The 22323-nt window shown below is 48.7% G+C and overlaps 10 protein-coding genes across 10 annotated transcripts; 7 read left to right on the forward strand and 3 right to left on the reverse strand.

Moving 5' to 3' along the window:
• Nucleotides 1-528: 528 nt before the first annotated feature.
• Nucleotides 529-1728, forward strand: K441DRAFT_359128 (uncharacterized protein). The gene is made up of 7 exons (XM_067641367.1): nucleotides 529-711; nucleotides 773-793; nucleotides 846-999; nucleotides 1059-1157; nucleotides 1216-1264; nucleotides 1327-1628; nucleotides 1679-1728. The coding sequence occupies exons 2-6, from the start codon at nucleotides 779-781 to the stop codon at nucleotides 1472-1474; spliced, it is 465 nt and encodes a 154-aa protein (XP_067496809.1). The 5' UTR covers nucleotides 529-711; nucleotides 773-778; the 3' UTR covers nucleotides 1475-1628; nucleotides 1679-1728.
• Nucleotides 1729-2612: 884 nt separating this feature from the next.
• K441DRAFT_594668 (uncharacterized protein) lies at nucleotides 2613-3095 on the reverse strand (the record flags this gene model as incomplete). Its single annotated transcript, XM_067644961.1, has 1 exon — nucleotides 2613-3095. A coding segment is annotated over one exon (483 nt), but the record flags the coding sequence as incomplete, so codon positions are not given.
• A 688-nt stretch (nucleotides 3096-3783) lies between these two features.
• K441DRAFT_594640 (uncharacterized protein) lies at nucleotides 3784-5692 on the forward strand (the record flags this gene model as incomplete). Its single annotated transcript, XM_067644960.1, has 5 exons — nucleotides 3784-3829; nucleotides 3901-4067; nucleotides 4119-4440; nucleotides 4496-5530; nucleotides 5589-5692. 5 exons carry the CDS (start codon nucleotides 3784-3786, stop codon nucleotides 5690-5692), a joined length of 1674 nt encoding a protein of 557 aa, XP_067496811.1.
• A 2406-nt stretch (nucleotides 5693-8098) lies between these two features.
• Nucleotides 8099-9751, reverse strand: K441DRAFT_682725 (uncharacterized protein; the record flags this gene model as incomplete). The annotated part of the gene is made up of 2 exons (XM_067651612.1): nucleotides 8099-9301; nucleotides 9359-9751. The coding sequence occupies 2 exons, from the start codon at nucleotides 9749-9751 to the stop codon at nucleotides 8099-8101; spliced, it is 1596 nt and encodes a 531-aa protein (XP_067496812.1).
• A 280-nt stretch (nucleotides 9752-10031) lies between these two features.
• On the forward strand, nucleotides 10032-12048 carry K441DRAFT_671011 (mitochondrial carrier). The gene is made up of 2 exons (XM_067650358.1): nucleotides 10032-10295; nucleotides 10485-12048. The coding sequence occupies exons 1-2, from the start codon at nucleotides 10196-10198 to the stop codon at nucleotides 11654-11656; spliced, it is 1272 nt and encodes a 423-aa protein (XP_067496813.1). The 5' UTR covers nucleotides 10032-10195; the 3' UTR covers nucleotides 11657-12048.
• Nucleotides 12049-12165: 117 nt separating this feature from the next.
• Nucleotides 12166-13587, forward strand: K441DRAFT_623251 (uncharacterized protein). Its single transcript, XM_067646033.1, has 2 exons — nucleotides 12166-12396; nucleotides 12452-13587. The coding sequence occupies exons 1-2, from the start codon at nucleotides 12246-12248 to the stop codon at nucleotides 13282-13284; spliced, it is 984 nt and encodes a 327-aa protein (XP_067496814.1). The 5' UTR covers nucleotides 12166-12245; the 3' UTR covers nucleotides 13285-13587.
• A 346-nt stretch (nucleotides 13588-13933) lies between these two features.
• On the forward strand, nucleotides 13934-15759 carry K441DRAFT_648759 (uncharacterized protein; the record flags this gene model as incomplete). The annotated part of the gene is made up of 2 exons (XM_067646907.1): nucleotides 13934-14636; nucleotides 14691-15759. Exons 1-2 carry the CDS (start codon nucleotides 14109-14111, stop codon nucleotides 15756-15758), a joined length of 1596 nt encoding a protein of 531 aa, XP_067496815.1. The 5' UTR covers nucleotides 13934-14108.
• A 191-nt stretch (nucleotides 15760-15950) lies between these two features.
• Nucleotides 15951-17030, reverse strand: K441DRAFT_671014 (uncharacterized protein). Its single transcript, XM_067650359.1, has one exon. The coding sequence runs from the start codon at nucleotides 16974-16976 to the stop codon at nucleotides 16032-16034; it is 945 nt and encodes a 314-aa protein (XP_067496816.1). The 5' UTR covers nucleotides 16977-17030; the 3' UTR covers nucleotides 15951-16031.
• Nucleotides 17031-17184: 154 nt separating this feature from the next.
• On the forward strand, nucleotides 17185-18570 carry K441DRAFT_594722 (golgi transport complex component Cog5; the record flags this gene model as incomplete). The annotated part of the gene is made up of 1 exon (XM_067644965.1): nucleotides 17185-18570. The coding sequence occupies one exon, from the start codon at nucleotides 17185-17187 to the stop codon at nucleotides 18568-18570; it is 1386 nt and encodes a 461-aa protein (XP_067496817.1).
• A 684-nt stretch (nucleotides 18571-19254) lies between these two features.
• K441DRAFT_671018 (uncharacterized protein) lies at nucleotides 19255-21792 on the forward strand. Its single transcript, XM_067650360.1, has 4 exons — nucleotides 19255-19551; nucleotides 19619-20177; nucleotides 20233-21557; nucleotides 21607-21792. Exons 2-4 carry the CDS (start codon nucleotides 19679-19681, stop codon nucleotides 21649-21651), a joined length of 1869 nt encoding a protein of 622 aa, XP_067496818.1. The 5' UTR covers nucleotides 19255-19551; nucleotides 19619-19678; the 3' UTR covers nucleotides 21652-21792.
• The last annotated feature ends 531 nt before the right edge of the window (nucleotides 21793-22323 follow it).

Consider the following 22323-nt stretch of genomic DNA (forward strand, 5'->3'; position numbering starts at 1 on the left):
CTTGTCTTTTAATCCCTATTTAGTATTCTTTAAGCTTAAAAAAACTGGAACCAGAGAGGGTGTAACACGATAAAACACAATACGAGCAGAGTTTGGTTCCACCACTTTAGTACAAGTCTGGCCCATGTCCCGAACTTTGTCCAGCCGAATTTTCTTCTCTTCTTCTTTGCATGGCAATGCGCGATACAATGCGCACCAATTCGCCGGTTCAGCGTGGCATGACACCTGCAGCACCTACTGCAGAAAATCCCAGCCGTAAGCCGTCATACGAAAGCACAGCGGGCAGCGGGAATCTCGGAGACACAGAAGATGGACGTGGAAAAGCATGGCCTGCCTGACTCTATGCGGGGAAGGGGAGGTAAATGGAGAGATAAGAGAGGTGACCCATTCGGAGATAAAGAAGGGGTGGAGGTTAAATACAGAACCATGAGGTGGTGGTAAGAACTCCGGCTTTGCACAATGTGTGGCCGTGCGTTTGGTTTTGGTCGAAAAGTGTGCTTGAGCTGAAAATATGATATAGACAAGCTAGCATGAGTAAGGCCCTCTGATCAGTCTTGAAGACTCATATCCTGAACTCGAGACAGTCATGATCGCGGAGACCATTTCTCTAGATATACTTTCTTTACCCTCTGTACTAGCAGCTGTAGGAATGATCCCTGGAATCATAACGATTGCTGGATTGGGTATTCTTGCAACATATACTGGCTATGTGTATGTGTATCCTTCTCATTAGTTCTTTGGGGTGGCGCTGACAAAAGTTGGGCTCGGCTAGTTCAAGATGGCATATCTGCATGTAAGCATATCACTCCTTTGGTATCTCAAATGCCTGAACTAAATTTGCATAGATCCACAACATGGCCGATGCAGGAGAAATCCTCCTAGGCGTGTGGGGTCGTGAGGTATTTAGAGCCGCGCAGACAATATTTTTCATTTTCAGTGTGGGTAGTCACATATTGACTTTCACTATTGCATTCAATGTCATGACGGGTCACGCCACCTGTGAGCACTCGATTTCCAAATCTAAAACCGTTTATGGATCTTAAATCTAACTTCTATAGGCACAATTGCTTGGGGGGGGGGGGNGATTGGCATGATCGTTTTGTGGATATTTACACTGCCGCGGACACTGAAGAAAGTTTCCTACTTATCAGTTGCATGTAGGTTGACATCTTTACCGAGAGCTGTGACAGATGGATGACTCTGAATTGCGATCAGCTTTCATATCTATTGGTGCAGCAGTATTGATGACTGGAGTCGGAGTTTCGTGAGTCCTCACAGTTCATAGCTCTCCATATTTCCCCAAAACTTCGACTGACTTAATCGTAGCTGCTCCTGGTCTCCACTTCAATGCAACCATCCACACGAGCCTTGCCAAAGCCTTCGTCAGTGTCTCGAACATTACCTTCACCTACGCAGGCCACGTCGCATTTTTCTCATTCATCAGCGAGTTCAAAAATCTGAAGGATTTCCATAAAGTCCTTTTCCTCCTATAAACAGTAGACACGTCAATCTACGTGATCGTGGCCGTGGTAGTATACAGATACACTGATGCGAAAGTCGCCAGCCCAGTGCTTGGAGGTACAGAGCACATTCTCATAAAAGTTGCTTACGGGATTGCACCGCTGACTGTAAACTCTTCCTACTCATTTCTGGCTATAACCTAATATTTTCAGTCTAGATTATCATCACTGGCGTCATATACGGTCACGTAGCCTCTAAATACGTATACGTAAGGATTTTCCGCGGCACCAAACACATGTCGACACGCACCTGGCTTGCCGTTGGAACTTGGGCTGCTATCACTCTTACTTTCTGGGTCATCGCTTTCATCATCGCCGAGTCGATCCCGAATTCCAATACTTGCTTGCCCTTATTTCCTCGCTTTTTGCGTCTTGGTTTACGTACGGGCTCAGCGGCATATTCCGATTGTTTATGAATTGGGGAGGTTATACGCGTAATTGGAAGAAGATGGCGTTGAATATCGCGATTGTGGGGATTGGTGCTGCAGTTCGCGGCATTGGATTATATGTGTCTGGGAAAGCGATTCATGATGAGAGTGGGAATGCGGTTGGACCTGCGTGGATAATTCCAGTTGTTAGTGAGTGGGAGTGTGTTAATTTTATATGGGAAAATTTGAGGCGGTTAGTGTTAGTCGTCTCGAAAATGTTAGAAATCGGGAGAGAGGTGAAAGTGATGCTCTAATCTTGCCGAAATTTCGGAAGACTGCCTTCATAGAACTGAATGACGAGGGATGTTGAAAACCCGGATAGATCAATGAGAGTAGAGCTGCGACTACAATATTGAGGAAGTGAAGTGCGTAAGTTCGGCAGAGTTGTTACCGTATCCGTATGAAAGATAGGGAAAACCCCGTACATGCAAATCCATAAAGTCATATTCTTATGCTCATCAAGTCATGGTGAAAGAAACGCCGAACTCTCCAAGATAATGTGAAACCACCATGCAGTGAGAGGAAGAAATCCGAAATGCAATGCTCTGGATGCAAGTGGCGAACTAAATCGTCTCTCGCTTTCGAGAACAAAATGACTATGTGTAATCAAGACTGCCGCCCGAGAAATCAACAGATAAAATTAAATGCAGTGGATATATGCGGCTTAGAAAAAGTCCCACGGATCTGCGTGCAAAGTTGTCAATCCTGGTAAGAAGTCATGAATAACAGTACAGAAAGCATCATGGTTAGCAGGTTGCTCGCCTTGCTGGTCCGTAAGTAGAGTAAGTCGAACTTTGCGTACTAGGTTTTTCGCATCTGGGCTTAGTCGTCTGATGAAAGCTAGAACGGGACGATAATTCAAACCGATGAAGTGGAAGAGATTCTCTGAATATAGCAGGGATAAAGATTCGTGATAGATCGTGCGATTGGTCCGGAGAATTGCTAGAGATGTTTTATCCGGAGGGCCTTTTGGTTGTCGGTTACATTTCGAGATGATGACTGTGGAGTCGCAATCTGTATAAGAGTAGAGTAGGAACTTTTTGGTGGGACTCGGAACAAGGTAGCGGAAAATTTCACGGCGAATCTCCGAGGGTACACGTAGTAGAGGGGGAGAGTCGTTAACAGCAGGTATAATCTCAGGTATTGATGGTTCTGGGCTGCTTGTCTCGTTTGCTTGGTCTTGGCCTTGGTCTTGGCCCTGGGCTTTCTTATTGACCTTGGACGCTGGACTTTTGTAAATTGTAAAATGCTGCAAATATAGATTTAATCATCGGGGGTTTTCTCCGAATGAACTGAGTGAGTCTCACTTTTCTTGAAGAAGCCATTACAGGCGTGGCGATCTTCGGACTGATTCAAACACTCCAGTACGAACAAAAACTCTGGTTAGAAAATCCAAAGTAAATTAAGCCTTTGTTTGGTGGCTGAATTTGAGGTCACGAGCGCTGGTGACCATAGATAGGAGGATGGTGAAGCTCCAATGAGAGAAGAAAACTGGCAGATAGGTATTGATACAGGGGAGATCTTTGCAAAGGATCGAGTCCGTGAGATACGCAAGGGACTCTCGGGACAGTGGAATGTCACTTCAACTTCTCTCCACTGAGAGTGAGCAAGAGACAGCCTGAAGGTTGGCGTTGTCTTGGCATCGGAACGGGGAAGGATTGACCCGCAGGCCGCCGACGAGAAGATGAATTTTGAGACGCGTTTGGGCCACTGTAGTCTGCAGCTAGCAACCCCTCCTCCCCACCCCTTTTGCCTCAGAAATTCATATTTTTGGGAGTTATCTAACATTAGACTTTAAACTTCCTGCTACTGTCTAATACAAGAACCTCTTAACGATGTCGTTCGGAGGCCAGACACCTACGATCATCGTGTTGAAAGAAGGTGGGGGATTTATAGCTTTCCAACTTGCTGTCCTATCTTTACAACGGCATTGTATAACTGACAGCACAAAGGCACCGACCAGACACAAGGAAGAGGTCAAATAATATCAAACATCAATGCTTGTCTTGCCGTTCAGTCAACAATTAAGAGCACCTTGGGACCATATGGTGGGGATGTGCTTTTGGTAGACGAGAATGGAAAGCAAACAATTACGAATGATGGAGCGACAGTCATGAGGGTATGCTAAGGCATCTTGGAACCCTACGTAGCAAATTCTGACTTGACGTAGCTTCTGGACATTGTACATCCCGCAGCACGAATTCTCACAGACATCGCTCGCTCACAAGATGCGGAAGTTGGAGACGGCACAACATCAGTTGTTGTGTTAGCAGGAGAAATATTGAAGGAGATCAAGGAACATGTTGAGCAGGGCGTTAGCAGCCAGACAATCATCAAGGGCTTAAGAAGAGCCTCGCAAATGGCAGTGAACAAAATTATGGAGATTGCCGTGGACACGGCCGAGACCAACCAGAGGGAGACCCTAAGGAAGCTCGCTGCGACAGCCATGAGCAGCAAGCTGATACATAGGAATTCGGATTTCTTCACGAAAAGTGAGTATTCTAACAAATAGTGAGCACTGGAGGCTAATAAGATTTTCTCATTTAGTGGTAGTGGATGCTGTTCTATCACTTGATCAAGATGACTTGAACGAGAAACTCATCGGAATAAAGAAAATTACCGGTGGCGCTCTTCAGGACTCCCTCTTCGTCAACGGCGTCGCATTCAAGAAGACCTTTTCCTATGCAGGTTTCGAGCAACAACCGAAGTCATTCAAGAATCCTAAGATTGTGTGCTTGAATGTAGAGTTGGAGTTGAAGAGCGAGAAGGATAATGCTGAAGTCAGGGTAGAACAAGTCTCAGAATACCAGGCCATTGTTGATGCGGAGTGGCAGATCATCTTCAACAAGATGGAGGCTCTGCACAAGACTGGAGCAAAGGTTGTCCTCAGCAAACTGCCTATTGGCGATTTAGCAACACAATACTTCGCCGACCGCGATATTTTCTGCGCCGGACGAGTTTCATCAGATGATCTTGAGCGCGTAGTACAGGCTACTGGAGCCAGCATTCAGTCTACCTGCTCGGATATCCAACCTCAACACCTTGGCACCTGCGAAACCTTCGAGGAACGTCAGATTGGTGGAGAACGCTTTAACTTTTTCGAAGGTTGCTCGGCAGCCAAGACTTGCACGCTCGTCCTGCGTGGTGGTGCTGAACAGTTCATCGCTGAGGTGGAGCGAAGTCTGCACGATGCAATCATGATCGTGAAACGTGCGATTAAGAACAAGAACATCGTCGCTGGTGGTGGCGCGTGCGAGATGGAAGTTTCTGCCTACCTACATGCCTTTGCCGACAGGAATGTTCCCCACAAACAGCAGGCCATTATCAAAGCATTCGCTAAAGCTTTAGAAGTGATACCTAGGCAGTTATGCGACAATGCAGGCTTCGATGCGACGGATATTCTCAATCGACTACGCGTTGAACATCGTAAAGGCAATATCTGGGCTGGTGTCGACTTCATCAATGAAGGCATCGCAAATAACATGGAGAGGTTTGTATGGGAACCAAGTTTGGTGAAGGTAAATGCGATTCAGGCGGCAACGGAAGCAGCATGCCTGATTCTGAGTGTGGACGAAACGATACGTTCGTACATCCTAAGACCTATTTTTCTTTCTTCTCAATATGCTAATACACCGTCTAGAGAACCAAGAGTCACAGCAGCCCCAAGCACCGCAAAGAGGCTTGCCCCCAGGAGCTGCGCAGAGGGCGCTGCGCGGACGTGGAAGAGGCATGCCGAGGCGGTAGAACGCGAAGTCGAGGATAAACCAGGGCTTGGCGTCGCAAAAAGGTGTGTATACCAACAATGTAGCTCCAGCAATACTTTGTGCACTGGGAATAGAGATGTCTGCAACGATCCTTCGTCCTGTACTTGAGAGTGTTGATATGCATAGCAGGAGCATGGAAATTCCTTGGCTTCAAAGTCGTAAGGCAAGAGCGATCGTTAGGCTTATTGAATCCGCAGTGGATTTTTATTGTGATTAAATACAAACCCAAGGGCTGCCGAAATCGGACTCTGCACCCGTACGAGGTGACTTGGCCCACGAACCTGCTGGTCTTCGGATTCAGCAGAGCCAACGCAGAGACGTCGCACAGCGTGCGGATGGGAATCAATGGTTTTTGAGACGTCATGGGCAGTGAAAAGTTTCCATAAGAGATGGTGAGATCTCGAAAACTACCACTGATGGCACCCCTTCACAGTAAACAACTATATCCCGAGCCTTCCTGTATAATCCTCATGGATACGAGTCGGATTCAACGTCCCCTGACCCCCTAATCGAAGACATTGACGATCCCTTACGATTGACGAACGAACGAACGAGCAAGCACACCCCTTCCTAACCATTAGGGCGATACGAGTCCGTGGAGAATGATAAGTCACTCGCCATTAATCGCACTATACTGCCTGGCAGCCTAGATAACGACCACACGGTTTCGTCTCCTCTCTACGGACTGGCCCCCCTAGAGAGGGCCTGGAAACTAAGGCCTAGGCGGAAAAGATACCCAGAGCATACACATCCCGCTCGCCTTTTAATATTACGGTGCCGGCTACGAATAAATCCCCCTTACACCTTCGATGAGCTCTAGGGGAGGTTATAGCAAACAATAGTCTACAAGAGACGGCTATAAGGGGGGACGGTCAAGACAGAAAACTACTAGCACATGGCAATCAATCGACCGACAGCAAGGCCTAGCTAGGACATAGTAAACCCTAGCTATAGATAAACTAGAAGAAGGATACAGTGGTACCAATGGAGATCTAAGATCTAGTGGAAGTCTAAACGTAGCTGCTAAGCAGCCCTAGGGGCTGCTAGCTGCGTGCGGAGGTGGTTAAACCGGGGTTTTTCACCCTACTAAGGTAGCCTACAGGGTATTCCCCCCAATAAGCCAGGGGTTTTTCCTGTATAATATTAATTTTCCTCTGTGTACGAAGTAGTCTGCGTAGGTCCAAGTAGGATCCGTATCAAACGTTAATCAAAGAACATACTACTACTAAATACAAACCCAAACCCACTGCCACACAGCTCAGAAGAATCTACCAAGGAGTACTGCAAACGTCCAGCGTAGACGTCCAACGTTGCGCGAGGCGTGCTGCTGGTATCAACATGCAATTGGTATACCATTCCTCCACCAGCCCGTATCCACCGGCGCGTCGATAACAGTCTCGCTGCTTGATCTCTCTCTGGATGTAGGCTCACAAGATAAAGGAAGCAGATATACAACGGATTTCCTGCCGGCAAACCGTCAACCCATCCTGGAACCTCTTATGCCTATGATGCAATTCGTATCAGTATCCCTAAAACCTCAGCAATATCACTAGCAACTCCGATCCGTTATCCCTACACCTGATGGCCTCTGGGATATACCTAATAACGAATTGATATGATCAATAGTTGGCATATGCATTCAGTAAAACACAGGAGAAGCGGCGATCTCATCGTAAAATAAACCGTCTTCTTCAATTGATGCTAAGCGCTGCAATCGATCACACTTTGGTTGATTAGGATCGAAACGAAGGTGCTGTAGTTTTGGATAGTGCGGTTGATCTTTCAACTTAGATATTTTCGAACTGGTAATGGTCTTAGTAAAGGCGATAGCGACTTGGTGACCACGATCGGATGGGCGTGGACGGGGACGACGCTGGCTGCTGGTGTACGAAAAGCGTCGAAATTCTGAATACGGCAACAATGGTATGCCGTGCTTTCGTCATACGGGTAATTCTACTGGCTAGTACCTGATGGATTATTTTAGGTTCAGTGGTGGAAATATATAAAGGTCTAGAGAGGACTTGCACATATATAACAGAGCATATAGAAAGGGCAGAGAGCTATTTGACGGATATGTTATCACCGAATAGGCCTTGAATGGTTGTTATATTTTCCAAGCTGGATTGGGGCTGGGCTGGCATGTCAAATTTGGGGATACTTTCTCTAAAATGCACTGTATAAAGTAACTTCACCATTATTACGGTGCTATATGCGTATCTGTATTGTATCTGTATTCCAGCTGATTCTTCTATCACTCCGTGTCTAAAATGGCTATCTAATTGCTTACATAGAATCATTCAGTAGATCACATGGAATCACCGATATCTACGGTCCTCTGCCTTTCGAGAACCTTTATACTCTTCTATTTACTAGCGGGCGGGTATCGTTACAATCCCATACCATAACTCTTAACCCTGCTCCAGTAAAATGCTCTGTCGTTCTTCAACCCAAACTCCGCCCAATCATCGGCGAGCCGGTTATAGCTCCAATATCCCTTCCACGCCAGCTTATTGTTCCGAGCTCCCTTGCCTGCGCTAGCAAGTGACAAAACCATCTTATATAAGTACTTAGGCGTCGCACCCGCCGTTTCGACGTGCAGTGTGCCTTCCACTTCAGCCTTCGACACGGCTGCATCACCATCTTGGGCGTTGCGGTCCGAAGCCGAAGCTCCGGATACGCCGGGTAAATTTGTAGCCGGCATGCTAGGCCCTGAGAGCCGCCATCGGCCAGGCAGGGCATCTTTCATGACGGCACTAGGCAGCCCGCCGCTATGGTTGGTGTGTAGGTGTTCTGGGCGGAGGTACGGGATCACGTCGGCCGGCTCGGCAGTTGACAGAAGCGAAATGCAGGTACCGTTACGCATGAAACGCAAGTAACGGTAGTATGTCACTATATGGACGGGCGAGTTCCACGATATGGAGGTTGGGGAAGAAGCACCTGGTCGCGTGTAATTCACGGTGGATATGTAACAGCCATTGAAGCGGATGCGAGGTCTCTGGCGGAAGAGGGCACGGTATGTTGGGTAAACTGAGGGCACAAGGGAGGTTGTGACGGATGAAGGTATGCGAGGAAGAGCTTCGTCATCTGAAGAGGACGATGAAAGTAACATGCCACCGTTTCCGTCATCGCCAAGCGGTTTTCCATCGAATGTGCATGCCCATTGATAAAGCATTGCCCCGAACCCGAATTCGGAGCCCAGTGCAATTCGCTTCCAGACACGCTCTTCGGTAACGACGAGATAGGCGAGACGTTTACACACCTGCGCCAGGCGGGCAAAAGAAGCAATGTCTTGAACTGCGGCTTGGAGAATAATTTCAACAAGAATTTCTTCTGGAAGCCCGGCGATAGGACAAGCTGGAGGCGGGGAGAGATCTGCTGGAGGAGCTTCGCCCTGGATTGAGAGCGACGAGAAGTCTTCGATCAGGGACGAGAGCGAAGCAGAGAGACCATACAATGAGTGGTGGGCGGTGTTAGGGACTGTAACCGGAGCACTCGACGGATTTACATCTTGTGGTTTCGTTTTGGGTGGCGGATAGGAGGACGCCGGGAAGTGCTTATTTTGGTAGGTTTCGTGGACACGGGAGTCAAGCTACACAACTTGTTTAGTGTTTAGATGCACTAGAAATTTCACATATGCTGGATATACCTTGAATGCCTTCTGGTATAGGTTCACGCTGTCTCCTAAACTGCCTTGAGATTCTTTCTCTACAGCTTGTTCATAATGTTCTAATGCAGATCGCGGTTCCTTGTTTGGCTGGGCGGATGAGGAACCTGGGTCTCCAAGCTTCCTTCCCGACTCTTTCTCTCCGACATCATGGCATGTCGGATGCTCTACTTCATCCAATTCCTCTATTCTTTCCTGTGGCTTATCAGTGGGTATCTTAGGTAGTGTGCTCTTGGGAGCTTGCGGTCTAGTCGAAGATGCCCCCGCGGCTTTCCGAGGCGCTGTTGAGCTTGTAACTTTGAATTTTGAGCGTGCTGAGACCTCTTCCCGCCATTGCTCGCGGAAGCTCTCAAGTTCGGCCTCGGCCTCGTTCATAGTGGTATCTAAGTCCAGCTTCGGAAGGCTGGGTAGAGTAGGGGCTGAACTAAATTATATTTTGAGGGAAAGCAAGATGGACTATGTACATGGAAGTGATGATGAATTAAAAGAAGATCTAGAGGCTGAAGCCCGCAGATGTACATATTACTCAGATGTGCATTGGTAAATGGAGTCACAGCACGCCACTTCGATGCGCCAGTGGCCCTGGCATGCGGCTTCCCGGCAGACATAGCGAAAAAAAAGGCCGGGCACGCTAAAATCTCCAAACGACATCACCGTTCCCTCATCGTATCTGCTCAATCCCCGACGCCGAGCGCAACAGTCATCGGTTTGCTCTATGAACATGTTAACACCGCCTGTCTCTGGAATTTGTGCGACTCAGACACCCCGTAGGGACACGAGGTAGTGATACCATTGGATATCTAACAAGACACCTCCGCCATGGCGACCGACGATGCCGAGGGTACGGGAGACCTCAGCATCTCTCTCGTCCAGAAGATGCTGTCGGCTGTCACCGGCAGTGTCTTGACATCTCTACTAGGTATGCGATGTTGCGCCTCATTTTTTAATTATTTAAGCTCCAGATGAACATGCAGGACATCTATCCGAGTTCGTTGTCCTAGCAATATTTTTTCGGGCAATCATTTTCCGAGGAAGCAAGAGTGGAAAGAACGTCATGCAGCTCCTTATCAAGTCTATGTGGGGCATCAGCTAATTCTCAACTCTCTAGTCACTCCTCTTGATGTTGTTCGTGTTCGCCTACAGTCTCAACAACCTACCGCTTCAGCTTCTCACACTCGCCCTTACGCCGCCACCCTTCCCATTGCCCAGTTTAGAGATCTACCTCCTAACCTTGGCATCTCCGCATGCTGTCGCGAAGTGTTTTGGATAAATAACAATGCTCCTTATTGTGTCGCCGGCCCCACAATCGCGCCTATTACTCCGCCTAGCGCTGCATGCGCTGTGGAGGAGATAGAGCGACGGAGCTTCAATAGTACCCTAGACGGTCTACGGAAGATTGCAAGACACGAAGGTCCTAGAACACTATGGCGTGGTCTCTCCCCCACGCTAGTAATGGCAGTGCCCGCGAATGTCATCTATTTTGCGGGTTACGACTGGCTCCGCACATCTTCCAAATCTCCCTTTAAAGGCACTGTTCCAGACGCATATACTCCACTTGTAGCTGGTGCAGCAGCCCGTGTTCTAGCAGCAATAGCTGTCAGCCCAATCGAGATGTTTCGAACGAGAATGCAAGCAGCCCATCACGCGAGCACTCCCGCAGGCCACTTCCACAAGACTCTTGATGGGCTTCGTGAGATGGTAGCCGCCCAAGGAATTCACAGTCTGTGGCGAGGGCTAACTCTTACTCTGTGGCGCGATGTGCCGTTTTCTGCAATATATTGGTGGGGTTACGAAACTGGACGGAATGCATTGACAGACATGCGGGGAAGGGCCGAAGCGAGAAAGTATGGGCGTGAATTTTCTCTTGGTGTTGGCGCAGACAAAGTAAGACGGAGAAGCCGTTCCCGCAGCCACGAGAATCACACCGCAACTCTTGTGGATAGCTTTATTGCAGGCGCCACTTCAGGAGCTGTGGCTGCATTAGTGACAACTCCGTTCGATGTCGGCAAGACTAGGCAGCAGGTCATACACCACATGGGAGACAGTCAGAGTATTGGATCAAATGCCGCAAACATTATACGACCAGAAGACAAGTCAATGCCACGCTTCTTGTGGCACATATTTAAAGAACAAGGAATGCCCGGTCTATTCAAAGGATGGGCAGCTAGATGCCTAAAGGTTGCGCCTGCGTGCGCTATTATGATCAGCAGCTACGAGATCGGAAAGAAAATGGCGAACGACATAAACGAGCGCAGAGGCGTGAGACGATATGAAAGCTGAGAGAGCTTCGAGTTCCATCACATCCCGAAAGGTCTCTAACTCCATACTTTGCGGGGTTTCTGGTAGGAGGCTTCAAGTCGATATATCGTCATTCACCGTTTAGTGTAAATATGTCATCGAAGGAATTACACTTGCGCTTCGCCGCTCAACTTGATCTCTTGTACAAAATTACTATCGCTTTGGGCTTGGAGTTTGGAGGTTATTCCCTCTCATTTTGCGTAGTCTGGCGTTTAAACAAGAGGTGATGCATCATTGACAACAAAATGTAACTTTGATACCAAGCCTCCTTTCATTCTGCGAGCACATGTAGTATAGCGTTTTTATACTGACAATGGACTGAAAAGAAATCATGTTATGCTCTGGGTCGCTATCCTAAACTGTTAAAGCACCCGTTCAATATTTAGTAGGAATCAGAAAATGTGGATGCGACGCCTGGTATTAACTGTTGCTCAGGACACCTGACGGCGCGGAGGATCCCCGCGTTCCGAGCTGGAGTTTGCGATCAACACCTACAGTACTCCACAACAAACACCGACTCTAATTCGGTTGAACCCTTTTCTTTAAGACCTTAGCTTTATGAAAAATAGCCATGATTGAAATAAAAGATTTCAACCAAGTCTTCAATCTTTCCCCCGACCATGGTTATAGCGAGCACCTCCATAGCGAAATAATAAAGAACCGACGCATTCTTGACAACAAGCTATTCTTTGATCGCCTTGCGGAGGTCCTTCGAGTAAAAAGTAAAGTCTCCATAGAATATAATTTTAGCGAGGGTTGTAATTAACTTAACTCCAGCCGGCAACCTCTACCCACCCCGAACAATCAACGACTTAAGTGAACTCCACAAACGCATCGTATCCTCCCCAATTGCCCTCGTCAACAAACACTGCCTGCTATTCTACCTCCTTAAGGATCTTTCTCCCTCCATACACTCTGAAACCGAAGTCGCCGCCTCCTTCGCCCGCACTGTCCACCTCCCGAACAAATTCTGGACCTTCCTCGAAGGCCTGTGGGCCCTCGACCGCCTGCAGTTTCAGACCGCGACCGAATACCTAACGCACCCATCCCTGCTCCCGACCTTCCCAGAAGAGATCCTTAACGTGCTGCTGAAGCACGCCGGCGAGACTGGTAGCGGGCGCGGGAAAGATGAAGCGCTGGCACTCGCGTACTACCACACTGTGCAGCCGCCGCTGAAGAGCGAGGAGGTGCGCGAGCGCTTTTTTGCGTATCTGGCTGATCGCAGCGTCACTGAGGCGTTCTACTTTGCGCGAGCGCGGCCGCAGGACGAGCAGCGTCGGTTGCTGGAGCTGCTAATTTCGCAGACACTGCAGAGCTTCTCAGGGGAGAGGAGAGCCGGGAGGGGCGTTGAGTTGGTGGATTTGCCGCTCAGTGCTGATGAAGAGGAGTGGTTTGAGGAGTTTTTACTGGAAGGGAAGGGGAGGAATCTGCATGGTGCTAGGGACACCGTCATGATGAGGCGAATTGCGACGGGGAAGCTGAAGGAGGCGGTGAGGGATGGGGGTGTTAAAGGGAGGAAGTTTGATGATGTCAATTGGGAGGTGGTAAAGGACGGTATTGGGAGAGGGTTAGGTCCTAGGAAAGAGGAAGAAACGTTTGTGATGTTATGAGGATTGGTGTGGACCTGGTTCATGCAGCATAGCGATTGGAGTTTTGGCATGGGTGGCCGAGCGGGCTTTTAATTATCAAATGTATTTTAATTGGAAGATGCGGAGATTGGTTGGCTTGAAGGCTATTATTGCCGTTGACATACTAACACCTCGTGATCAGATGTCTGATGGATAAGGCGTATGAGGAGGGAAGTGGACCCCTTGTTTTTCCCAACATGGTGGCCCTCGGTAATTTGGGAAGTTGAACTTGGTGTGGTTGTAAAAAAGTGATAATGTGCTAATGAGGGGTTTAGGAGTCCAAGGGTCTAAGAGTGCTGATGGCAGTGTCCTTTGATGGAAGACTCATCATTCCAAGTGTTACTTCATTTTTGAAGTATTAACGTCAAAATAATATGGCATTGAAAGTAATTTGAATTATGTTGTTGATAATTGATGCATAATGAGCCATAACACACCCAAAGCCCATAGGAAGCAGCTCAAGGACGGCATGGTATTAAATATTGAGCACGTGCCATTCCGAGGTTCATCCGTCTATCATGAAAGTCGGCGTTCTTCCAACGTTGGTGACCAAAATCACACCCCAGTATCAGAACTGCAGTAAGTTAAGCATTCATCATGACCCTGTCTCCGTTGTAAATCACCAGCAATGCGTACACCTATTTTATATCGTAGCCATCACAAACAAATCTTTGATGCGCGTGTTTGGACTAGGTCCACCATTGACAATGGGCCTGCCTTGCAGCGTAAAATCGATTACTGGTCCCATGCTGTGCTAATATTGAAAATAGATTGAACAATTCTGCAATTGCGCCTTCACTACTACTATGCCTGCGATGCTCGATGACCCTACGGCTCCGGTCATCTACCGGACGTCTGGCGAGCTACCATACCCAATCCCAGCCTCGACCTTGCCTCTAGAGATTGTGCCTCGTCAAGTTACACTGAGAGATCGAGTCACGACCGCTACTCTGATACCTTTTTCAGCAGCAGATCAAGTTCCGCTGTCGCTTCTCTCATATCTATCCGACCAACTCAACCGAGAGATCGAAAAGGGTGATACGTACCCAATGATCTTGCCTTTGCCACTGGAGGCCTTTGGTCCATATTGGTTCGGTGTTTTTGGGGCAGTCATGCTGCTGGGTGATATTCAGAGCGCGGAAGAAGTCCGAGAGATGGCAAAGAATGGACGAGACTGGGAAAAAGAGTGCCTGGGCAGTTTCTACATTAAGCCAAACTATCCTGGAAGATCAAGCCATGTTTGCAATGGCGGTTTCCTTGTCACGGACGGCGCGCGAAATAGAGGCGTAGGTAGACTTATGGGAGAGGGTTATCTGGAGTGGGCGCCAAAACTGGTTAGTATATTTCGCGGCCTAGCTATTCAGTTAAGATGCTAATGCTTTCAAAAGGGCTATACATACTCCGTCTTCAACCTAGTATATGAGACAAATGTTGCGTCTTGTCGTATATGGGATGCACTTGGATTCAAGCGTATTGGGCGCGTTAAAGGATGTGGCAACCTCAAATCCTACCCTGGGGAGCTTGTAGATGCAATAATCTATGGGAGAGATCTAGGACAGGACGAAGACTTTGTATCTGAAGAGAGATTTGACAAGATTAGGTTCTACCTCAAGCACGGAAAATACCCCAACGGAGCGGATCGTGCCGAGAAAAGTCGATTAAGAAGCGCTGCAACGCACTATAAGATCGTGCCGGCCACAGAAGATGAGCCAGAGAAACTGATGCTCAAAGGCAAGGAAGTCATCGCCGACACACAAAAACAGTATGAGATCGCGCGAAACATTCATCTTAAGCAGCACGGCGGCATCAACAAAACAACTGCCGCAATTGCGGAGAAATACCATTGGGTGAGAATCAAGGAGACAGTGAGCCAAGTCATTCGCAACTGTCCGGATTGCAACGAGATGAACAAGACAGCTCCTGTTCGGCCCGAGGGATCGTCCTCACGTCGTCCAAATGACTCCCCCCCAGGAACTAGCGGTGTGAGTGCCGCAGGCAGGGTCTTGAGCCTGCCTCCAAAACAACCATCTCGATCACCCTCCCCTAGCCAACAGATACGCCAAGAAGCGTCTGCAATTGCGCATGCCCAACAACATTCACAAGCTCCAATAAGCGCGAGCCCAAACGAGCCAGCCATAATTGGCGGCATAATTCAGTATAGCAACTACGAAATGCCAGTTGATCCTCGCATAATGGATGATGTGCAACCCCAGCAGACCCTGTCCCAACCACCATCACCATTTCTTTCGGCGACTCCGGCTCCAAATAGTACTCAGCAGCCACCACTAAACATGACGCCTATGAGTCCAAGCCGTTCCCAACCGGCGAATTCTACTAGTCGAGCACCTATCGCGAGAATGACCCAAGATACTCCCATGGCAGGGACAGAGGACTCAATGAACTCCGCTGAGGCCGAATTGTCGCGTCGGTTGACGGATTATTCCAGTAAGCGTTAACGGTAAGAAAGCTGCGGATATTCTTAATTACTATGGAAAGCACTTGCTCAGAGTAGGTGGTTGTATTAGGGCTATGCGCATCCAGCAAGGCGTTTTAAGGTAGACACTTTGATATCCTGATATTCCCGGATTGTCACTCTTGACGCGGATCGCTTCCACACCGTCAAGTCAAAATGTTTAGATATTGTTTGATGTCCAGAGACAAAAACTCATTGTCGTAACATTATATTCAACTACATTAATGTTCCACAGAACTTTTACTTGAGGACTTCGTTATAATTTCGCTTTTACCGGTCCAGGCCCAGCCTTGACACGTACACCACCCCTATAATCCATTTCCACTAAAACTGCGATACCTTCGTCAGCTCCCCTTTCGGGGATCAGCTCTACCTCCTGGCAATCCTCAATTCCGACTCCATTTGCGAATTGCACAACTACGAAATCAATGCTCCGCTCTCCCAACACTGCCATGGGTGCATGCCACGTCCCAGCTTCGTATGTCACAGCTTGGTTGCCACTTGCTATGAATGCACGTATGTTCTTTAGATCTGGTAAACCAGGTCCTTTTAGCCTTTGTGAAGGACTAAGCCGAGAGTAGGTGCTTGGTGGGGGTGCAGCTTCATTCGTAAATGGCGATGGTCGAGCGCGGGCGAAGATATCGCGCACAGAACGCCGCTTTCGAGGACCCGGTGTCGGGAAAGGAGGAGGACGGTCAACGTTGCGGTGTGAGGCAGAGGCAGGTAGAGTAGGTGCCACAATGACAAGATACTGTGTTGAGTTGTACGTGTGTGATAGCCCCATTGGGATGAAGGTCTGAGTGGTGAATGGATGTCGCTCTAATATCTTCAGGTCAAAAAGCTGTCTCTCGCCATTGTCTTCGTCGTCGTTAAGGTCAATGTCACCCCAGCTTGAGGGCATACTCTCGGACGGCTCATGCGGGCGCAGTTCCCGCGGCGAGCAGACGAACATATTCATAACTGCTCTTGCGGGCTTTTTACTTGGAGCGAGGTTGTAGAGGTTCGCCATATGCGTGACATCGATATATTTGAGCGCTGTGCCTTGGTTTGCGGAAACGGAGTCTGGTGGTGGAAGGCGTTGTGATGGTGGGGTTTCAGAGTGCGCGGGGTTCTCGATGACAGTGCCGAATTGGGAGAAGGAGGCTTGAGTTAGGAGCTCAATTGGAATACGGATGGAGGGCACTGGCATTGAGGAAGGCATTTTGGGCCGTAGAGAAGCTAAATCCCAATACATAGAGGCAGGTGGAGGTGAGGTGGAGAGGAAGCTTGACATGCATATGAAAGTTGGGACCGTTATCGATAGTGGGAGCCAAACCACAGACCCCTGCCCGTTCAAGAACCTCAAGTTGACTGTTTTTCGGGGCTTAATGCAATCCGTTTCGCACCAGCGTTCCTATTAGCGCCTCAACATGGCCGACGCAGAGCCATCATACATTGACTATGAAGCTTTCCTCGATCCGTCCTTTTCAGCAACGGCTTTCGCCAATACTCTAGTATTGTCCACGAACAATCCATCAGACACGCCTCTAGACCTTTCCACACCACTTTCTCGCGTGCTATTCGATGTGCAGGAGATTGATACCCATATTGACGCTCTTACGACAAAGTCTGCACTTCCGTTACTTGAGTACACAAAGGAAAATGCCGAGTCTAGCGGCCGGATTTTGCAGGAGGTGGAAGGACAGGTTGCAAGTCTAACGGAGTCTTATAAAACACTTGAGAAGGAGGTCATTGAGCGTTATGAGGTGGCAGAGCAAGTCCGGCTGACTGCAGAGAGGCTGTGCCAGACAGTCAAAATTGGGAGAGCCGTAGCACGCTACCTAATGCTTGGAAGACAACTCGAAGTGCAGATGGCGGAGCTGAGCAGCACAGGTGCAGGTGCTGCAAAACGTGAGGACCACAGAGCCATGGTGCGATCATCGAACACACTTCTTTCACTTCGCCAGATCCTAACAGTTTCAAGACCTGGTGAAGAGGGTGAAGATCTCGACAGGATACATGCAATAACGACATTAAAAAATGAATTAGTTGTTCCCGCAGAGCGAAACATCCTTTCACGAGCTCAACAGGTCGTTAAGGAATTCTCCATGTCTTCATTATTATCCTCAAATCCATCTTCTGGCCAATCATCCAACGCAGCGTCTACATACGCTCAGACGGAAGACACAAAGTCTCGCACTACATCCGCACTTTTGACTCTTTACCTGCTCTCTCCAACCTCGGTAGATACGACCATCGAAAACTTTCAACCAAATTTACTCATAAATGTTTTGCAAGACTATCTGCAAACAGCGCTCAAATCTTCCCTTGCCGCTCTATCTCGAGCACTTGCGACACTACCCTCGCTTGATCGGGCTTTATTAGAGATTTCCGCACGATGTCAGAATATTGTGGCTCTAGAAACTCTTTTGGAGTCGATCAAACCCCCAGTACATTCACTCCTAGAAAGCTTAGGCCCAGTCAATGGGAAATCATCAGAGAATGCCAAGTCGGCCAACTTCTTACGGCCTCTCTTGCAAAGTCTAGACACGTCTTCACTCCCGTCGTATTTCTGGAGGTCTTTAGCCTCAAACCTGTCTCCGCGCGTTCAGGAAATCATGCATCGTGGTGGCGTTTCCGCGAGGACATTGCGAAGCAATAAAGATAGGGTCAGGGATGCTGTTCGCGAATGCGTCAATCGAGGCTCGAAACTACCGGTTGGACCGCTAAGCAGAGGTAAAACGGTTATGGCTGGCAACTGGGAGCGCGAAGCTGCGGTTATGGTAGGGTCCATTATTGGGGCCATAGGTCGTTGAGGGTGATGATGCAAATTTCAATCGTGTGTAATGAAGTCTGACAACGACGGAATGAGTATGAGGCCCTCTTCAGACAGCTGGGCGGTCACAGGGAGCAGCCCATCATCTACAAGTGAAGAATGACCGGCTCAGTTCCTAGGTTTAACGCCTGACTAAAGTGACCTGATGGCGGGCTCATTTGGTCTCCGTCTACTCTTGTTGCGGATGCAAGAGTTCCACGATCGCTCAGATGCTCCTGCAATAGAAACGATACTTCCGAAACAATAGAATGTGCGCAGTGAAATGACACGGACAAGTCTCAAATGGGGGAGAGGCCGTGAGCTGTTTCCATGGACGGCAGTTAATGCATCATGTAGTGAGCGTTGTCTGCCTTTCATATGTTGACAGCTCTAGCCGCAGGCCGTCTTAACAAAGCCATGGCTGCAGGTCGAAGGGAGCGCCCTGCGGACGCGGCGAGGGGTGCAGCATTGTGATTGTACTACTCCTGAGCTGCTACGAGCAGATCGCGGGTCGATTGTGCTTCCGAAACGCTATAGGTGTCAATAAAGTGATCGTTATTATCTATTGAACAATCGAGACGGGATCGAATAATAAAGCTAGCAGCCGCGCTTATGTCAGCGGTTACTTTGCCATTTCGTCTTGGCCGCTTAGCCGTCCCTGAACCGAAGCCGTTCTTTTTGAGCACCTGCCAAACCTCGACCCCATCTCACCCTCTCCCTCCCGCCTTTGCCCTCACCCTCACCGTCCTTCTTCCTCCCCCACTCCTTTTCTTTCTTGTAGCTTGGTATTTTAGCACCTGCTCTTCTTCCCTGTGCCAACTTCTTACTTGTTCAGCCTCCTTCCCTGACCGGACAAAGGCCTACTTGCGCCGATTCTCTCCTGAACCCCACCGCAAGTCGAAGCTCCTTTGAGGCCAGCAGGAACTGCAGGAGTCTTCGAACGCATCCTACAGCAAAAGAATTTGACACTTACCATCCAAATGTATGCTTAATCTCTCACCACCCTCCCCGCGGCCGCGCAATTATTTACGGTCTAATTTTGGAAACAGAATTCATATTTTTCCAAACACAAATCATTCACCTAAAAAGCGAAAATCTTATCAGTCATCATGTCCGCAAGCCATATTGCAGGCAACCGGAACAGCACTCCTGAAGCCTCGAGCTCCCTTCGCCCNCCCCCCTCTCGTGCCATCGGCCCGGGCCATCACCTTCGAGCGTCTGCCGATATGGGTGGGTTTTCTTCACCCTTGGCCAATCGTGGCATTCGCCCTTCATCCGAGGTATATTTCAACCACGGGAACACAAACTCAGGCAACCCAGACGAGATGGAGAGAGCCGCCCAACAATGGATCGCGGACATCGATCAGTACGAGGCAACACTTGAAGAAATGGCGGCTGCGACCCTTGATCAAGACTTCAAAGACGAGCTGAGCGCAATTGAACAGTGGTTCCGCGTTCTTAGCGAGGCTGAGAGGACCGCTGCTCTTTACGCCCTTCTCCAACAGACAACTCAAGTGCAGATCAGATTCTTCATTCAGGTTCTGCAGCAGATGGCGAAGAGCCACCCAATGTCTGGGGTGCTATCTCCAGCCAGCTTTGGAGAAAAAGGTGTGTATTTCGTCTAATTATGCGGACAAATTGGGCTGATAAGCGAACGCATCAGATCCAATGTCACAAAAGCTGAGTGATGCAATGAGCAAGTTGAACGTTGAAGGCTCTCGAAACTCTCTTGGCCTCGGTCGTCCCCCTCCATCGCCGGGCGCGAAACGGAATTCCGGCCTAGATCCTTCGACGATAAATTCCATGTTCCCCGATGCCGCAGCAGCTATTGCCAAGCAAAAGGCCGAGTTTACCCAGCATACCGGGATCGCACCGACTTCCAACCGAAACAGCACTATTGGCGATCGTTCATCCTTGGTTGCGCCAACTATATCCGCTCCGGAGGAGAATAGGAAGGAAAACCTCCCACAGCCACCAGCCTCCCCATGGGGACCGCGAAGCTCCGACGGACAGCAGCCTGTGACTCGTCCTAAATCCTCTTCCGGCTATCAACAGCCTATGGGCCAGTTCACTCAGCCACCTCCTTCTGCTGGCCTTCGTTCCCCACGTCTGCCGCTGTCTGGAGACGGTAATTTACAGAGCACCACACTCAATGCGCCGGACAATTTGAACAACATGCCTGTGCTCTCTCCGTATGCCGGAAGCGGCAATTGGGCGTCTATGGTTAATACTCCCATGGCTTCCAACTTTTCTAATCAACAGGGCGCTAGTCAAGCGGACATGGTTGCTAATGCTACTGCCATGAAACTTGCTGCTCTTTCTACGGTCAACAATCGCATTCAACTTGACGATGTTCGCAAGTATCGTCGAGCTAGGTCTTCGGAAGGTCAAGGGACTGGAAATAATGTACCATTATCTCCTGGTATCAACGCCTCAGGCATGCCTAACACTTCGTTTGTCATGACCAACGAGCTTGGCCAGATCTTGACACCACAACAAGCGGCCGCGCTCCAAGCTCAACAGCTTGCTGCTATCAACGGTCGCCGGTCTCGCCCGAATTCTCCCGGTCTCGCCATGCAACCCCAAGGATTGGGTGCTGGCATGCAATTCGCTTCTCCCCAGAATAACGGTTTCCTCTCTGCTTACGATGGAACCTCGCCTCTCGTTAATAACAGTTTAGCCGGTTTGAATCTCAGCCAGTTTGGCATTGGCCTTAGTGCCGGTCATCATGAAGGATACATCTCGGATCATTCTGAGATCAACCGTGGTCGATCCCCACGTGGACGACGCGGAAGTTCGAAGCCACCAGAGGATCCAACTGATCCATCTCTTCTGCAAGACATCCCTAACTGGCTTAGGAGTCTGAGATTGCACAAGTACACTGATAACTTGAAAGACCTGAAATGGACGGAGCTCATAGAGTTGGATGATGAAGGTTTAGAAAAGCGCGGCGTCAATGCATTGGGTGCACGTAGAAAAATGCTGAAGGTAAGATAGCCCTGCCTCTACATATATTTGATGCTAACGAATTACGAAGGTCTTCGAGCAGGTCAAGGAGGCTCAGTCTGAGGGGAAATTGTAGATGATGGATTCATCTACCTCTCGCTTGAAACAAGGTTCGTGCGAAAATGACTACTGGATTCTTCCATAATTCGTAGCCTCTGATATTAGTCGCAAGTGAGCAACTCCTGGCGGAATCTCTCTCACCTCACGAACTATAAACGGTCAGAACTGTCAATGAGGCGTTTGTGTTTAATTTGCACGAAGGCTCTTTGGATGAAGTTATAGGTGGACTACATATACCTAACTATTTGAGATATTTCTATCTATCATTTTCTGCTACATTCTAGGTAGATGTGAGTTTTACAAAGACCCTTAATAACCGATCCCTACAATTGTTGATCATTTTGTGTCGTGTGTATTCCCGTTGTGCGTTCGCCTTATGCCAAGATCTCCAATCAGAAGTGGAATTTCTTGCGGAGAACTTTTTTCGACCTCGGTACGTTATTGACTTCTTCGATCGTCAAGAAAATAGTGATCTAACACCTAGGAGGGCTGCCCTGTCAGCGAGCCTGTCTGCATGAAGGCACCCAGATCGTCCTTATCAAGTTAACCGCATTATCTAATCTGAATAGAGATCGCCCGGTTGCACGTCCGCAAGCTTCAAATTGTGCTCTTAGCAATGTATGCAAAATAACTTCCTAGGTTTTTCAGACCGGCGTTACGGAGTCTCCACACTGAAATCCGATCTGAA

The sequence above is a fragment of the Cenococcum geophilum genome (genome assembly GCF_001692895.1).
Source record: "Cenococcum geophilum 1.58 unplaced genomic scaffold K441scaffold_88, whole genome shotgun sequence".
In the NCBI taxonomy this organism is placed as follows: domain Eukaryota; kingdom Fungi; phylum Ascomycota; class Dothideomycetes; order Gloniales; family Gloniaceae; genus Cenococcum; species Cenococcum geophilum.